This window comes from Scleropages formosus, chromosome 15, assembly GCF_900964775.1.
Source record: "Scleropages formosus chromosome 15, fSclFor1.1, whole genome shotgun sequence".
NCBI lineage: Eukaryota > Metazoa > Chordata > Actinopteri > Osteoglossiformes > Osteoglossidae > Scleropages > Scleropages formosus.
This window is the reverse complement of record NC_041820.1, coordinates 11,678,635-11,695,738: the sequence shown is the minus strand read 5'-3', so window position 1 is coordinate 11,695,738 and position 17,104 is coordinate 11,678,635. Positions and strand designations below refer to the sequence as shown.

Sequence of the window (17,104 nt, the reverse complement as noted above, 5' to 3'; positions counted from 1 at the left end):
TCAATTAATGAGTTAATCAATTATGGCACAGGGAGTCTAACTGAAACATCATTCCCAGAGCAACAACATAATTCCCTCAAGTAAGAGGGAATCCATTGTTTAATGGCATATGCAAGGTCTCAGGCCTGTTGTGGAGAAAATTACAAATAAATTCAAGTCTAAACAGAAGAGAGTGTACTTTTTACGATGTATGTCCTTAATATATTGCTTATTTATTACTTTTTGTCATGTAATTCAGTAAGTTTCTAATTCATGTTGGCAGTCACGCACCTAACTTAGTCTAACAGGGAAGACTTTGGGGGTCAAGTCACATACTGCTAAATATACTCTTTGTCAGCATAACAGAGTTACAAATATTATTTCTTACAGGGAATACAAAAGTGATACAGAAATTCATGAAATCATTTGGAATGTCTGTCTTCTATAATTACTGGGTGCCTTTTGAATGTTGTCTGATGATGGGCTGTCGGTAAATTATATCGCCTAATGCCTCCGTCATTGAGAGACATATAATACTGCGTTATTTGTTCTTCATCTTTTTCCATTTGCAGCCAGACTGAACATGTCTAGTCTTGTACTTTCCTGTATTAGGCCACCTTTGTCCAATTTAAGTTGAGCATGCTTTTTTCAACAATGACAGATAAGAGGCTCTGTTGACTAACTCATTGTCACATGCTTCATCATCCCTCAGCAGAATGAGCACTTCTGGGCCAGTGTTTTTTCTTCTTTTTCTTCTTTCCTCTGTATGAGTAATAGTGAATTCTGGATATTGTAGTACCTCAAAAGTAATTGAATGAAGAGTTATTATGATTGACCTTATTTTGTCAGTTACAAATAAGAAAATCAAATGCAACTTAATTTTAAAGAAATCTGTATGTCACTAACAATGGTTTTATTCTGAAATATGTCATACAGTATTGTACCTTTTTTAATAATATGTATGATAAAACAGCTTGATGCACTCTTAGGATGTTGAGATCGGACAGTCAAATGCCAAATTATACTTTAAATGAAATGTCTGAAATAAGACCAATGTCAAGACACTGGTCAGGCCTGTTTCGATGATTAAAAAACTATATTTCAGCAGTAGCTGGCCATCCACCACACTCAGCATTCTGATACACACAGCACTTCTTTCTCTACAGTGTACAGAATGAACACTTATGAAAGTATGAATGCTTTTTTCATTACAAAAACCAATAAATATGACCTCCAAGAATGCTTTTAACCTTAAACTGATTATTATTACATTTATTATATTTGTTTTCAACTGGTGCTTTACTTGGGGCAGGTTCAGCAAGCGCCCACTGTGTGGCAGGTCTGGGGTTCGAGCCCCGCTTGGGGTTTTTCGTGGTAGGCTGGCGTCCTGTCCGGGTGAGCCCCCTCCCCCTTTGGTCTTGCGCCCTGTGTTGCCGGGTAAGGCTCTGGCTCACCGTGACCCTGCTTGTGACAAGCAGTTGTTGGCAATGGTTATGTTATGTTGCATATTTAACAGTTACACATTTGTTTTCCTCAAAGCAACTTACAGTGATTTACCCCTTTATACTACTGGACTGTTTCAGGGTAAGTACCTTGCATAAGGATACTACAGCAGGAGTGGGGTTTGAAACCGTGTGCAGCCCCTTGACAAAAGCAGGCAAAAGGAGTTTAATAGTTTCAGAGCCTCACTGTTAAATGATACAAAAGCAGAGCTCTGTCTTCCCCAAAATTTGATCACAGGGATGGGTCTTTTTCATGAAACATTATTGACTTCTGCACAACCTTAAAATCACAGGTTGTCATGCTGGAGTTATGAGTTTGGCCAGTAAAATATTTCCACCCAATTACATTTTAATTTTTCATAATATTCAGGGTTGCAAATGGTTGTCATGTAATTAAGAAATGGGAGAGATATACTCAGGCCTCCACTGCTGCCTGAATGGCCTATTGGGAGAATATTACAATTGAACCTTTAAATGAGACACATTAACATGCAAAAGGTGTTTTCTCATGAGAAAAACAATTGTTCTTCCCATGGTGAAAAAAAACCTAATTTGTAGTTTGCAACAAAGGAACATTTACATTAATACACATGTTATAGTAGGTATCCAATGAAGATGTAACTTTTTTTTTTTTTTTTTTTTGCAGGTCCACGATCAGTAAAGTACATGTTAAAGACTTTTGATTTAACATTCAACGGGCATTTAATTTTTGGTACTGGAAAATAATTAAGATCCATTAATTGAATTTAATAATTAGCCTTTTGTGGGAACATTTCTAAAACCAATAGAAACATAAATGACAAAATCTACTCATCAGTCCTTTTCATTAAAATAATCTCAGTACAGCCACAGGGCTACAGAGTAATTCCCCGTTTCCCAAAATTCTTCCTGATAATATATGAAAAGAGTAATCACGAAAGCTGTCTTATCACAAAGCACCTGAAATCTCTTTTTGCTGCAGTTGTACTGCTCTTTTACTGCAATTATGAAAGCATAGCAAAAACATAACAAGCAAAACACACATTCCTATACAATGCATGGCAATATTTCCCAACAAAACATAAAAGGTTACAGTTGGAAACGGTGCAATATTTTTTCGCACGTATAAGTCATTTAAGTCAAAATTCTCACACAAATCTCTTCAATTACTATCCCATGAAACAAAACTGATCATAAATATGTGGCAGGTGCAAATTTAATCAAATTCAAATCTTGATTTGAGTATTTGAGGGATGTAAAATGTACTGTTCATTTAAAAAGGCTTAATGCTTTTTAAATACTGCTTGAAGGTCCGCTGTCGTGTAAATTTGTACACAGAAAATATTGACTCATATTTACTGAATTGATCCCTTTGATTTGTTTGTTAATTTTATTACTTCATTGCCCAGGCAACACATCTGTCTGTTCTAAGCAATTTACAGTGTTACCCATATATAAAGCTGGATGTTTCACTACAGCTATTCTAGTTCTGTCCATTGTTCAAAGGAACTGCAGCAATGGCTCCTTGGGGACTGGAATTAATGTCCTTGGGGTCAGAGTTCAGTGTTATCCGTTGTGTTATTATCCACCTATCAGGATCATTTTACACTGAGCACAGAGAACCTAAAGAGGTGAAATAAAAAGTAAAAGATGGTACATTTTCTTCACAGTGACACATGCAGTTTTTTGTGGCTCAGGTGACATAGTGGAGCCAGACTATTACAGTTTTTTAATTATGAAATTGTATTGTAAATCTCAAGCCAAAAAACTTAAACACAATTGTTTCTATAATTTAGCTGCAGAGCTGTATCTTTTTAAAATTAAGTTTTAAATTAAGTTTTTTAAGCATGTCTGCTGCCCAGCAAAAATCATTTTTAGTACTCTGGCTTCTTGTGTTATGAACATTGGAGTTGCAAACTTTTGAAGACATAAATTTTACTGTTTATGTGTTTATTTTAGGGGAGGTGCGGTGGTGCGGCAGGTTTGGCCGGTGCTCGCTGTGTGGCGGGTCTGGGTTTGGAGCCCTGCTTCGGGTGCCTTGCGCTGGACTGGTGTCCCGTCCTGGGTGTGTCCTCTCCCCCTCCAGCCTTGCGCCTTGTGTTGTCAGGTTAAGCTCCAGGTCGCCGTGACTCCGCTTGGCACGAGCGGTTGTAGACCTTGGTTAGGTTGTTTATTTTAATGCACTGACTGTGTTTTGACAGGGACGTGGTGGTGCAGTGGGTTGGACCGGGTCCTGCTCTCCGGTGGGTCTGGGGTTCGAGTCCCGCTTGGGGTGCCTTGTGATGGACTGGCGTCCCATCCTGGGTGTGTCCCCTCCCCCTCCAGCCTTACGCCCTGAGTTGCCGGGTAGGCTCCGGTTCCCCGTATGGGACAAGCAGTTCAGAAAGTGTGTGTGAGAATGAATGCATTTTCTCTGTCGGAAAATGACTTGCATTTTGACATCTAGTAATTATCTGACAGCATAATATACCAAAACACCAAAATAGGAAGCAGAGCACTCTAATTCTCCTGCCTTAAACATTGTGTATAGCCCATGCTTGAGGATGAGTGTTCAACAACAAGATGAAAAGTGTTGTATATGTTTATGACAAGAATTGCTCAATAATCAGCAAGAAATAGGAGTTTTCGGAGAAAGGGTGTTTTTATTTTCATTCATTTTAAATTTGCTTTAATTTTAATGCAGCTGAAAGCTACTGCAAAATTAAAAGTTTTACAATGCATTTTTAGTTATTACAGCTATTTTCAAGATTTTTACAGTCCTAACCTTAATACATACATCATGGTATGGCAGTATTTTTTTTCTTGCTGGTGTAGATAACAAAGTTGAAAGTGCCCAGAAGCTAACAAATGCTGTACATTTTTATGTGATGAATCAGGATTGAATGGGAGGTGCTGGAGATGACTTTGTAAATTAATTTTAATGCAGTTTGAAATCAGTAAAAGAAATGATAAAGTCATGGGTGTGTTCTTAGGGTGTACCCTGTTTTACGGCTCATGCTTCTGGGATAGGCTCCGGACTACCATGCCCCTGCACAAGACAAGTGGTTGTTGGATGGACGGATGGATGGATGGATATTTTATTATTATGCTGGTATCTAAGAAATGTGTGTGTGTGTGTGTGTGTGTGTGTAACATGTCTAAATGGAGAAATATCTGTATTATGTAACTTATTTTGGTTATGACTTTAGTAAAAGAGGTAAACATGATTTTGGAGTTAGACTTCTGGTCCCAATTGTGTTTGTGAGTTGAGGAATCACTGCATGTGGATTTTGGTTGTTCTGAAGTTTATACATTTATACCAGTTCTATTGTAATGAAGGACTCCTCAGATCCCCTGTGTGGGATAGGGGGTGGAGGTTCAACCTGTTCTTCCCTTTCTTCTTTGGGCAGTTGCGGTTGTGGGGTGGGGCTCTTCGCTTTCTTGCTTACTCGAGCGTACATGTCATTCAGCCCCCTGCCATATACACCTTCTCTGACCATCTCGGTTGGAGTAGGCGGGACTGATAGAGCTGGATCCCCCCCGTGCTGCAAGTTAGACACATGACTGGCTGGGCTGGAGTCAGGTGTCACCTCCTCTACAGCCTGGTGACTGGGGTCTTCAAAGCAGTCCTTGACAAAAGCTCCAGTAGCGGGATAGAGGTTGACATTGGCTTCACATAAGTCCCCTATGCTCTCGTACATACGCTGTGGTTTGCTGGGGTTCTGGGGAGATCGTGTCTCATGGTCTTCGCAAGACTGAACTGAGGAACCAAACCCCTTGGACTGGATCTGTGTCAGATTCTGAGAAGGGGTGGATTGCAGAGGTGTCTCCACATCCATATGTGGGGTAAAAATCGATACAGAGGCCATATCGGTTTGGCGAGCAGTGATGCTTGCAGGCCCTTCTGCTGCAGTCCTGGTCCCGTCTCTGGACAGGGTGCTCTGGGGCTCTGAGTGCTGCTCCTCGTTGGGGATCACGCTTATTTCACCTACAGAGGAATGCAGGGAAGGCAAGAAAAAATAATTTCAGAAAAAGGGTCCTCCTTTGTCTTGTGCAATATGCAAAGAATTGTTGCTTGAATACATTTACATGACCTAAACTTTGACTGATGTTCTAGTGACCTTCAGTGTCTTGCATAATACCTCTCTCTCTCTCTCACTCACTCACTCAAACTGGTTGTTGAAGTCAGGGTTGTGATGTCCAGAGCCTATCCCAGAAGCACATGGCACTAGACCAGTCAGGCTACACCGTGGAGAGGATGCCATTCCACTGCAACGCATGAAGCCTTGTATTGATAATTTACTAGTTGCAGTATGGGAGCCGTGGTGGTGCAGTGAGTTTGGCGTAGTGTTTGAATCCAGCTTAGGCTGTGTGGAGTTTCTATGTTGTCCCTGTATCTCTGTGGGTTTCCTTTGGGTGCTCTGGTTTCCCCGCACAGTCCAAAGACATGCACTTCAGGTGAACTGGTGATACTAAATTGCCCTTAGTGTGTGAATGGGTGAGTGACTGAGCATGAACATGTGGCTACCCTGCGAAGGACTGGCATCTTGTCCAGGGTGTGCCTACCTCAGCCTTGTGCCCAGCGATTCTGGGACAGGCCCAGGATCGCCACAACCCTGATCAGAACAAGCAGTTAAAGAAAATCAATGGATGGGTTGCAATACGCACCTACAGGGCAACATGAACAGAAGGACAAGCACAGAGCATTCTTGATCCATATTATGCATTTCATTTTGGAATATTACCAGAATTGATTTCGGCTGAGAGGGGGTGCGGTGGCGCAGTGGGTTGGACCGCAGTCCTGCTCTCCGGTGGGTCTGGGGTTCAAGTCCCGCTTGGGGTGCCTTGCGACGGACTGGCGTCCCGTCCTGGGTGTGTTCCCTCCCCCTCTGGCCTTACGCCCCTGTGTTCCCGGGTAGGCTCCGGTTCCCCGTGACCCCGTATGGGACAAGCGGTTCTGAAAATGTGTGTGTGTGTGTGATTTCGGCTGATGGAAATTTATCTCCTCTCCTTTCCTTTGTGTTGCCGTTGACTGTCTTCATTGGTTCTGAGGAATCACCTGCAAGCAGTTAAGGCCCACATTCGAAATTTAACGCTCTCTATTTTCACAGATGGTAGGCTATGGTTGATTTTGTCATACCACACTTCATTGCAATAGTACAAATATTTTTAGACCGGATTGTTTTCTGAACAAATTATTTTTAGGTGCATAATAACTGCAGCTGTTTGGACAAGACCATTTCCAAAACTTAGGCAATTTCTGACTGAAGACTCTGTGTTCCCCAGACTGTCTCCTGGAAAAATGGAAAATGCAGACATGTCCCGGATGATTTTCCACAGAGTTTTCTATCGAGTTTTAAGGACTGCTTGAATAATTAAAAAAAAAAAATAAATGACTATAATTTCTCACACACACACACATACAGTCTGATACCACTTGTCCCATTTGGGGTCGCAGGGAGCCAGAGCCTAACCCGGCAACGCAGGGCGTGAGGCTGGAGGGGGAGGGGACACACCCAGGACGGCACCCCAAGCAGGACTTGAACCCCAGACCCACTGGAGAGCAGGACCCGGGCAAACCCACTGCACCACTACACCCCCTGACTATAATTAGAATTAATTAAAACAATTAACAATTAAATAATTATCAGTTAAGGGATAAAACAATTATGCACAGAAATGGTGCAAGAAGAACCAGGAACAAGAGTCCAGGGCAATTTTATACAGAACTCCAGCTACCAGTAATATAGTTTCTCTTTCTGTCATTTACTACTATTTTAAGAGAACTATAGCTGGTAATGTAGTTGTTAGAGCTGCTGTCTTTAAACCCAAAGGTTGTAGGTTCAAGGCCCACCTACAACTTTTATATCCTTGAGCAACTTTCTTACCCTCCAGTAAAGTTACCCAGCTATATAAATGGGTAAATAATTGTAAGTTGGTTTGAAGAAAAATGTCTGGTAAATAAATGTGAACTCCGTTGTGTCATGTCATGTTTTCTCAGAGGTTTGACAAAGGCTGAGGAATTTCCTTTCTCATACTTACATGCGAGAGCCGAACAGCAGATACTGTCACATTAAAAGGAATTAATTAAATAATTAAAACACTCTCGGACTTTCAAGAGGCACTAAGAAGCAAATTATGAAATGCTGCAAAAGAGCTGCTTTTCTTTTTCATTTTTGGCACAAGACGAAACGTGTATTTCCCAGAAAAATCGGTTAAAGGTCTGCAGTAATTACAGGCAGATTCAAATCCTTCAGCAAAATAGAGGAAAAGACCTCATCTTTGAAAAGTGTTCGATAAATGATAAAAAACAAACCCACAATTAATGCATAAACACGCAAACAAAGTGACATGTAAAATAACATATTTCACGGAACACATTTTATTCCGCGAATCTGCTGTTACACATGAAATCTCAGTCACAAAGAGCAGTGCAGCGCTCGGTTACAAGTCCTAGTCACATGTTATGGCTAATTGTAATGGAAATCACTTATGTATATGGAAGACAACACTTTATACCTTCCTCGTCTTTTGTGATGTTGTTAATCCACGGGCTCTCTCTGACTTGCTCCAGATTCACCTGTGAGTCACAGTAAGCGCAGCACTTTAGACTTCATTTCAACAGCATCCCCACTGAAATCCTTTCCTTTTGCTGAGTCACTCGACTTGATGATGAGCAAGAAAACACATGGAAGGAAGGTTCTGTTTGGCAACATATATTTAATTACCTCTTGTCTTCTTGGTACCACAGTATGAATGGTAAGGATGTTCAGTATTTTAAGCCTTAGATGCAGAATTGATTGGCTGCTGATTAAATCGCTGGTCTAATCATGTATTTTTAGTGTATGAATGTGTGCCTTGTTGCAGATCCGAAACACTAGAAGTGCTTACAGGCGCCTGGGAACCGTGTGCAGCGGGACTGTATGGCTTCGTCACCTACCACTCGAATCATCGTGGATGGAGTCCTCTCTTTTCTAGGCCTCTCTTGCATGTGAAATGAATACCTGTGAGCACAAAAGCAAACGGTTACTTCGCAAACACAACAAAGCACACACATTTACATTCATATTTACGTCCATTCTTTTAGCTCATGCTTTTCTCCAAAGCAACTTACAATGTTAAGGCTCTTAGAAGTATTTAACTTGTTTATACAGCTGGGTAATTTTTTTTTTTTTTTTTTACTGGAGCAATTGAGGGTAAGTACCTTGCTCAAGGGTACTACAGCTGGAGGTGTAAATTTATTAAAGAATAGTTTCGAAAGAGCATAAGGAGTTTTCCTGACCTCCTGTTATAATTGTTGTCCATACAGCAGTGAAAACAACCCCACTGGCTTCCCTCCCCACCACCCTGATCGACCCTAGAGCGGATTTCCATCCCCTTCAACGTCAAGGAGACTTTTGTCTCCCCCTACAGGTCACTTTCCGAACTGCAAGCGCTGCCACACACAAATGCGTGGTTTTAGAAGGAAGGGCAGAAGGTTACAATATTTATAGGATGATCATGTATCACTGTCTAAGGAGTTCCAAAAGTGTGTCCAGACATTGCTTAATTCATCTGATCGTGCAGATCCAATGTTCGTTTGAATAAATAATTAAAACGCTTCATTTTCATTTTTCATTTTCACAGCGGAAGAAAGTTCCGTGCTCAAAATACATTTTCTTAAGAAAATAACGTAAAAGTAATCAGCCCATATTCTGTAACTTCCTCAAAAAGCAAGTATGAGTTAGGATACACTTAAAAAAAAATAGCAGGGTGGTAGATCTAACTTTATAATCAGGATTTTTTTTTTGAATGGTTGAGTCAGTAGCATTCCAGTAAGTTTATATCAGAATCAGAATCAGAATGAGCTTTATTGCCAAGTATGTTCACACATACAAGGAATTTGACTTGGTGACAGACTTCCCCAGCGCAGACGGAATACCAGGGTAAATGTGTCAAAGTGTCCGAGTGGCCTTACATGATTTAAAACACACAGTGATAGTGATATTTTTGACATTGACAGTCATATTTCTGAGGTGTATGAGTGTCAGTACACTGCTGTAGCAACTGCCGCTTGTAGGCTTGACAGATTGCTTATTCTGTATGGATCCTTGGGGTGAACACACTTGTCTGTCCTGTTCCTCCTCGCGTGTACAAAGGCTGTTGACTCTGCCGGCTGCTCAGTATGATCAGCCACAGCATACCAGGCACTTCGCTTTGCACCCACCACAAAGTGAGGTCAAAGCCCGCTAGGGCTTTTCCTTTACCCACAGCACACCTGGCAAATTGTGGAATGGTGGGGGTGGGGGATGGGGTGGGGGATGGGGGGGGCTGGCACTAGAGTTGAAGGCTTGTGGGAACTTCCCCTGAGCGGGGAACTGTCCTACTCTAAAGTACGATGTACACGGCATCAACAATATCAGGGCCTGATTTATTGATCTCCACTGTTCCAGCACCAACTGAATCAGATCCATACGGTCCACCTTCGTAGTGGCAGGCAAAATGAACCGAATGCCCCTCACCTACTTCATCTGAATAAACGACGAGAGACCTATACCATTCCTTTCACCTCATTTCACACCTTATGTAAATACAGTACATGTTTCATCTTGTCCTTTGGTTTTTGTTCCAACAAAGAAGATTGATGACCGACCTTCTACATTCGGTGCAAAGTGCAAGAGCGATCGCGAGGATAAAGAGGGAGCAGAAGGAGAGGAGGACAAGACCCAGGGAGACTGGGGCGACCTCCATGGCCGCTATCCCTGGGCCTCCCAGGACCACGGTAATACACCCTCCTTCACTGCGGGAACACAGATAAAACAGGTTACGTTAATAGAACACCTGTGCAGAGCAATGATAAACACATGGGCCATGTGGTGTTTTCTGCAGTTTTTCACAGCGATTCGTTTATGTTGGAGACAAAATTAAATGCACTTCATTTGAGCATTCTGTATGAAATCTGTATATATGACATTTCTGTTTGAACTGACATAGTTACAAAAAGCAGTCCAGAAAACAAGAGCATAAGAATAAATTTACATTCGTTATGCTTGTAGAATAAACGTAAGGAGTACAGCCAGCTAAGACTTCTTTCTGTGTCACATTCAGCTCACCATAGTCATGTGTTTAAAAATCAGATGTTCTCTAATGTAAAAAAAAAAAGATGGATTTTAATTAGCAAAATGTAAAGTAAAGCTAATTCTGGCAAATTCATAATTGCAGATATTGTCAGTTATCTACAGACAAATTGGTTGACACTATTGCAAGGCATCAGTAAAAGATAATAAATGAAAAAGAACAAACGTGTGCTGTCTTACTGGATTTAAAGCAAATCTACACTGGTTTAAATGAGCAACAGAATAAAATCAGTTTGCGGTTTAAGAAATCAAGCGTAATAGGAATCTTAGCAAGCGAATTATTAAAATAATTCTTTGGTGTGCAGGTAAAATAACACGTAAATTTCACTCTGCCATGTGTTTATGGAGCCAGTATGCACTGTATTTTTGCAGAATTTTTGTGGAATCACAAATCAAATCCAGATTAGTTTACACTACACGTTACGTGCAACATAAGAAATGCCGACACCCGTATGCATCTAACGCTATCTTGATTTTAATGTACCGTGCATTTTCAAACACTAGCTATGATGTGTTTTTTTTACGCTTTATAGATGGTAGGTGAAATCATTCTACTTGAACCTTCCACAAGGAAATTAGAGAGGCATTGACTTTTTAATAAATTAAATAATAAATTAAGAACACTGAGATAACTCCGTACATAACAAATAAAGGTCAGCGACAGAGCAGAGAATTATCTCAGCGGGTGTAAAATATGTATTTAGTGTTACTGCAACACAATGGCCTTATCCCTGCTTTCACACTACCTCCCAGTTTATAGACGGCCGCGCCTTCCTTTTCTCAGCCACCAAGGGGGGAGTCGACCAAAACAAGTGTGGTCTCACTTGAGCAAAGAACAAACACGGAAAAGGAGAAGAAAAGAAGATCCCCAGTGCTTAAATTCCTTCAGTACAGGAATAAGTGAAGTCTGAGATTTACAGAAGCGATGATCTCTTTGCTTGCTTTGCTTCTTTTCAAAACGCTATTGATTCAGGGATTTCTTCAGTTATCAGCGAAAATCAGCGTCAGAATTTTGGATTCACCTTTGGGTTTGACCGGTTTTTGCAGTTTACATTTACATTTACATTTGTTTGCTTAGTAGACACTTTTCTCCAAAGCAACTTCCAATGAACTCTGTATAGTGTTATGAGTCCATACACCTTATCCACCAAGGTGATTTACACTGCTAAATACACTACTTACACTGGGTCACTCATCCATACATCAGCGGAACACACACACTCTCTCTGTCACTCACACACTATACTGCAGATACCGTCAGCAATTTTTTGAAGTTCTGCTATTCTGCCTTTCTTCACAATTTGTTGATCTGAAAGCTTCCTCCGTTTTCTTTGCATCATCTTGCAGAACGCTGCCGGCTGACTGTACTGCGCTCCTTCGCTGAGTCTTTGCATGGCAGAGCTCACTCTGTCGCGACCCAAAGCGCTTGCATGGGCCTCTGCTCTGATCAAATGAAGGCGACAATTTCCACACCCCCGTTCTTGTTCACGTAAAGCTTTTCACCCGCGAACTTCCCACACATCGTCACCCTAAATGGGGAACCATCGGATCAAACGGTGTGATTTATGGAATGCGAAGCGAAACTCCACCAAGAGTTTACTTACTGTAGTAATAATTTAAGAAACTGAGGCTGAGTCTTGTTTGTTAATGGATTTTACCTGTGAGTAGCTGTGGTTCTTTCACTTTTCGTGTACCGCTTATATGCCTTTTAAACTGCGACAGCCGTGGAAGCGTCGCGGCCGTCGAGACCCGGACAGCCGAGCGGTGCCTGTACTCACAGCGTCAGCGGGCCGTCGGGCGTCCACCTCCCCCCGTGAGCTAACCGCTGCTCCCAGGACGTCGGCCCCCAGGAGCGAGCACTCTATACCGGGACGTGGACCACGCTGCACACCTTGCTATAAACCTCTCCTTCTTCCAATTCAGTGCATTATTCCGTTGAGCCCACCCCGTTACCTCGTTCCAGAGCCTTTGCCGCTGCAGTTGGACACCTCTGAGGGGGTGTGACGCATGACCACAGTGTAGAAAAGTGAACTTTGGCCCAACTTGCTTCCTTGTTCTCTTTCCCTCCCTCCCACTCCTTTTACACTCACACACACACACACACACAGGCGCACTTGTAACTTTCAGCTTTCTTGTTATCGCTTTAAGTCAAGAAGTCTACATATATATAAAGGAAAGGTTTATGAACCAGTTGAAATGGTCTTGATTTCTACATGAATGGCTCCTGAAATGTGATCTGATGTTCGTCTAAGTCATAATACACACACACACACACACACACACACACATTTTCTGAACCGCTTGTCCCATACGGGGTCGCAGGGAACCGGAGCCTACCCGGCAACTCAGGGCGTAAGGCCGGAGGGGGAGGGGACACACCCAGGATGGGACGCCAGTCCATCGCAAGGCACCCCAAGCGGGACTCGAACCCCAGACCCGCTGGAAAGCAGGAACCGGTCCAACCCACTGCGCCACTGCGCCCCCCAAGTCGTAATACATTTACATTTATTTATTTAGCAGACGCTTTTATCCACAGCAACTTCCAACGGATACTATGTAGCGTTATCAGCCCACGCACCTTATTGACCAAGGTGACTTACACTGCTAGATACACTACTTACAATGGGTCACTCATTCAGACATCAGTGGAACACACACACTCTCGCTGTCACTCACACAATATGGGGGAACCTGACCAGCATGTCTTTGGACTGTGGGAGGAAACCAGAGCACCCGGAGGAAACCCACGCAGACACGGGGAGAACATGCAAACTCCACACAGACTGAGGGGGGGATCAAACCCACGGCCTCTCAGACCACCCAGGCGCTGTAAGAGAGCAGCGCTACTCGCTGTGCCACCCTCATAAAAAAATAAAGACAATCTTATTTAAGCACACATAATATTTTACCATTACGGTACATGTCTTTGGTATATAGCACATTGTGCATAAAGAGGAATGTATTTGAGTTATTATCGCGTATCAAAGCCACTGTGAAACAAGTGATTAGATATCAAAGTCTTATCTCTTATTTTTTATTCTTCCACACAACAGATTCATTGAGTTGTATTACCATAAAAAACCTCCAAGCAATATTACAGTTTCTTCTTTGTGTAAGACATGTCTTTGTTTTGGGAATGTGGTTGCTTTTATCTTTTATAAATGCCCTGTGTGGATATGACCAAACCTCCAGCACATTTTCACAATGCCTGTGTTGCGTCTGGAAAACGCTGGATTATTAACGCAAAGGGTGATAACATCTAAGATCTGACAAGACAGGGTTTTAAACTTAGCAGAAATCTTTGCTCCCCCCCCAATTCATTGCATGTCACTGTGCAGCTGATTCAGATATGGTAGTGTGATGAGATGTGTGTACCGTACGCTGCGCTTATATTCGATAGAATAGAGTTCTATGACATGAAAATACATCAGCATCTTACATATGTTCTATATTCAATGTTTCATTCTGTTTTGTCCTTGTTTGTACTTCCACAGCCTTCTTCATAATGACATTTATCTGGCAGTATTACAGTTTTGCTCTTTTTCTCAGAGGCAGATCTTATTTGTCTATCGGCTCTGCTCTACAGCCTCCTTTTTTCCAACCGCAGGTAAAGTAAGTAAAGAAAAGTTCCAAGGCCCCTGCAGTCTGGATTAGTGTTTTCACATCGGTACGGTACTGTTCATTCAAGCACTGGCCCGGCAAAAGTGGTGCAGTGCCATCCAGAGGTCAAGCCTTCAAACTGCAGGAAAATGTCTTTTATTTTTACCTTATTTGCCTGGTAAATATTTGTGAACTACAGCTCCTGGAGAGGGAGGGAGGTGCAGTGGTGCAGCAGGTTTGGCCAGGTCCCGCTCTATGGCAGTCCTGGGGTTTGAGTCCTGCCTTGAGTGTCTTGTGATGGACTGGTGTGCTGTCATGGGTGTGTCCCCTCCAGTCTTGCACCCTTTGTTGCTGATTCAGGCTCTTGTCTTGTGAACCCCCCCGGGGGCAAGCAGCTTCAGATAGCATGTGTGAGTTCAGCAATGGGTTCAAACCCTGCTCTATCTGTGTGGAATTTGCATGTTTCCTCCTACAGTTCAAATATGTGTTATAAATGAACACACACACACACACACACACACACACACAGTCTGAAACCACTTGTCCCAAGCAGGGTCATGGCAAACCAGAGCCTAACCCAGCAGCACAGGGCTGGAGGGGGAGGGGACACACCCAGGGCAGGATGCTAGTCCATCACAAAGTACCCAAAGCAGGACTTGAACCCCAGACCCACCAAAGAGCAGGACCCAGCCAAACCCGCTGTGCCACCACACCCCCTCCTTACAGATGAAGTGGTGACTGTAAATTGTCGGTAGTGTGCGTGATGTCAGTAAACAAATGTGTGTGCCATCGCCCTGTGATGGACTGCCATCCTGTTCAGGATGTACCATACCTTATGCGCTACACTTCTGAGATAGACTGTGGACCATCGTGGAGACAGGACAGGACAGGACTTCATTAATTCCTGCTGAAACATACCCGCACAGCAGATCAGCATGGCGTAAAATAACAAGGTGCGCAGCTATGCCGATAAAATAACAAACAAAAAGAATAGCAAAATAAATGACACAATAAAAAAAATGAGTAATAAATAAATTAACCACTAAATAATAAGATAAACTAAATGCTGTTTAATTTTAAAAATTGTGTTTATCCTGGCTATTATTGACTGAATTTCATTCAAGGAACTGTCAACTGTAGCAAAACATATGCCCCTGCAGTATTTGTTCAGCAATAACATAATTTCCACCCTGCTATTACTGCAGACGAAGCACTAGAGCGTAGCTGGAAGTACCTAGGAGCATCCCCGTGGTCTCCTAGGTCTCCGGTCTCCTTTGTTGTTATATGCCGAAGGGGAAAGAGCTCCGGCTACTTGATGATGCAGTTCACTACTTCCAACAGGACAAGCTATTTCCAGCTGCTTCTGCATCTCCGAGGGTACGGCCCCATTAGCTTAACGGCGAGTATTTCACCAGGTTCAGGCAGGGTAATGGACTCTAAGTGATTGCTAGGAGGTACAATAGAAAGCTTCTGCTTTGGGCAGGTCACCATAGGCTAACATGATACTTGTAGGACCTGCAACAGGATTGCTGACCGAACAGCTCCCGCCCATCAGCCAACAGGAGTTAAAAGGAGTAGTGTAGGAACGGACAGACGAAGACCAGACGGAAGAATTTTACACTACTTGCACCCAACTGAAAGCTGCCCTTTGCCCCGTCCCCATGCTGGGTCATCCAGGCTCCTCGCACCTTTTCTATCTGCAGTAAGATCGGGTGGTTACGGGGTGGGTAAGATGTAGCTGCAATGCTCACATGTAGATCATTAACCGGAGCAGAGGAGAAGTAGTCCGCATTCCGAGGCAGAGCGTCTCGCAGCTGTGTGGGCAGTCCAGCGCTGGCGCCATTATTTGGAGGGAATGCACTCTGAATTCTTTACTGACCGCACAGAGCCCACTTGGGCTTTCAACACCCACACGGTTCTTCTCCATAGTCCGGCTGTGTTAACCGGGGCAGCTGGTAGCATCGTGGTTACAACTGCTGCCTATAGAACCGAAGGATGCAGGTTTGAATCTTGCCTCCGGCTGAAAAACCCTTGAGCAAGGCACTTACCCTAAATTGCTCCAGTAAAATTACCCAGCTGCATAAATAGACAAGTAATTATAAGTAGCTTAACACTGGAAGCTGCTTTGGAGAAAAGCGACAGCTAAATGAATAAATGTGAATATTACATTGCTGTGAAGACCACCGTATCACCTGCTGGGTCTTACAAGCGCTCAGCAGCCGGACACAAATATTTCACGTTTCGACTCATCGGTCCATAAGGCCAACCCGCGCTCCTCAAACATCCAGTTTCTGTGTTTTCTGCCCAGGCAAGTTGGTTTTCAGACAGAGGTACTCAGACTTGTGACTGGTCATTTCTGAAGAGATACAAAATCATGCAACTGGGCAGTGAATCGAGTTCATGCCGTCAACAGCTCAAACATAGTATTTTTGACCTTTGACTTGAATAAAAGCAAAATACAATGTTTTCTGTAAACACATTCATGACTTTTTCTAACATTTTTTCTCAGAGATTATGTGTAAATCCCCGAGCAGGAGCTGTAAATGTGTCATAATTTTGTTTATTTTGTTTTTGTTTTTTTTTCAAGATGTGAACACTAGAAAGGAGTACAACAGAAATATTAACAATCAGTCTTGACAATCTAAAATTTTCGTACCAGAGACAGTGCCTGAATATTAAAATATTGAGATGATAGAATTAATTTGGAAGACGTTTTTATGATATGAGATATTGAGAGAATATTCTGCTTTCAACGGCTGTTGCATATCAGTAAAACTTTAAAATCCGCAAAATCTAACAAATAAAAAATAATATCTGTCATACATTCTTACATATTTAAGTTTACAGTTCAAAGCACCACATATTTTTGTTACCACAAGTCATTTTTATTTGCCTCAGAAACGCAAATCAAATATGAAAGAACTAGAATGTCATGTGTATCCCTATTTT

The 17,104-nt window shown here is 42.4% G+C and overlaps 1 protein-coding gene across 3 annotated transcripts; it reads right to left on the bottom strand.

Annotated features, from left to right (window-relative positions):
* Nucleotides 1-4,528: 4,528 nt before the first annotated feature.
* Nucleotides 4,529-12,566, bottom strand: LOC108921673 (uncharacterized). 3 transcript variants are annotated; one of them, XM_029258735.1, is made up of 7 exons: nucleotides 12,509-12,566; nucleotides 10,072-10,218; nucleotides 8,380-8,443; nucleotides 7,959-8,019; nucleotides 6,422-6,498; nucleotides 6,185-6,194; nucleotides 4,529-5,427 (listed from the first exon to the last, which is right to left on the bottom strand). In XM_029258735.1, the coding sequence occupies exons 1-7, from the start codon at nucleotides 12,562-12,564 to the stop codon at nucleotides 4,754-4,756; spliced, it is 1,089 nt and encodes a 362-aa protein (XP_029114568.1). In that variant the 5' UTR covers nucleotides 12,565-12,566; the 3' UTR covers nucleotides 4,529-4,753. The 3 variants fall into 3 exon arrangements, with proteins under 3 accessions (XP_029114568.1, XP_029114569.1, XP_029114570.1); XM_029258736.1 differs by lacking the exon at nucleotides 12,509-12,566 and adding an exon at nucleotides 12,334-12,433; XM_029258737.1 differs by lacking the exons at nucleotides 10,072-10,218; nucleotides 12,509-12,566 and adding an exon at nucleotides 8,722-8,765.
* Between the last annotated feature and the right edge of the window lie 4,538 nt (nucleotides 12,567-17,104).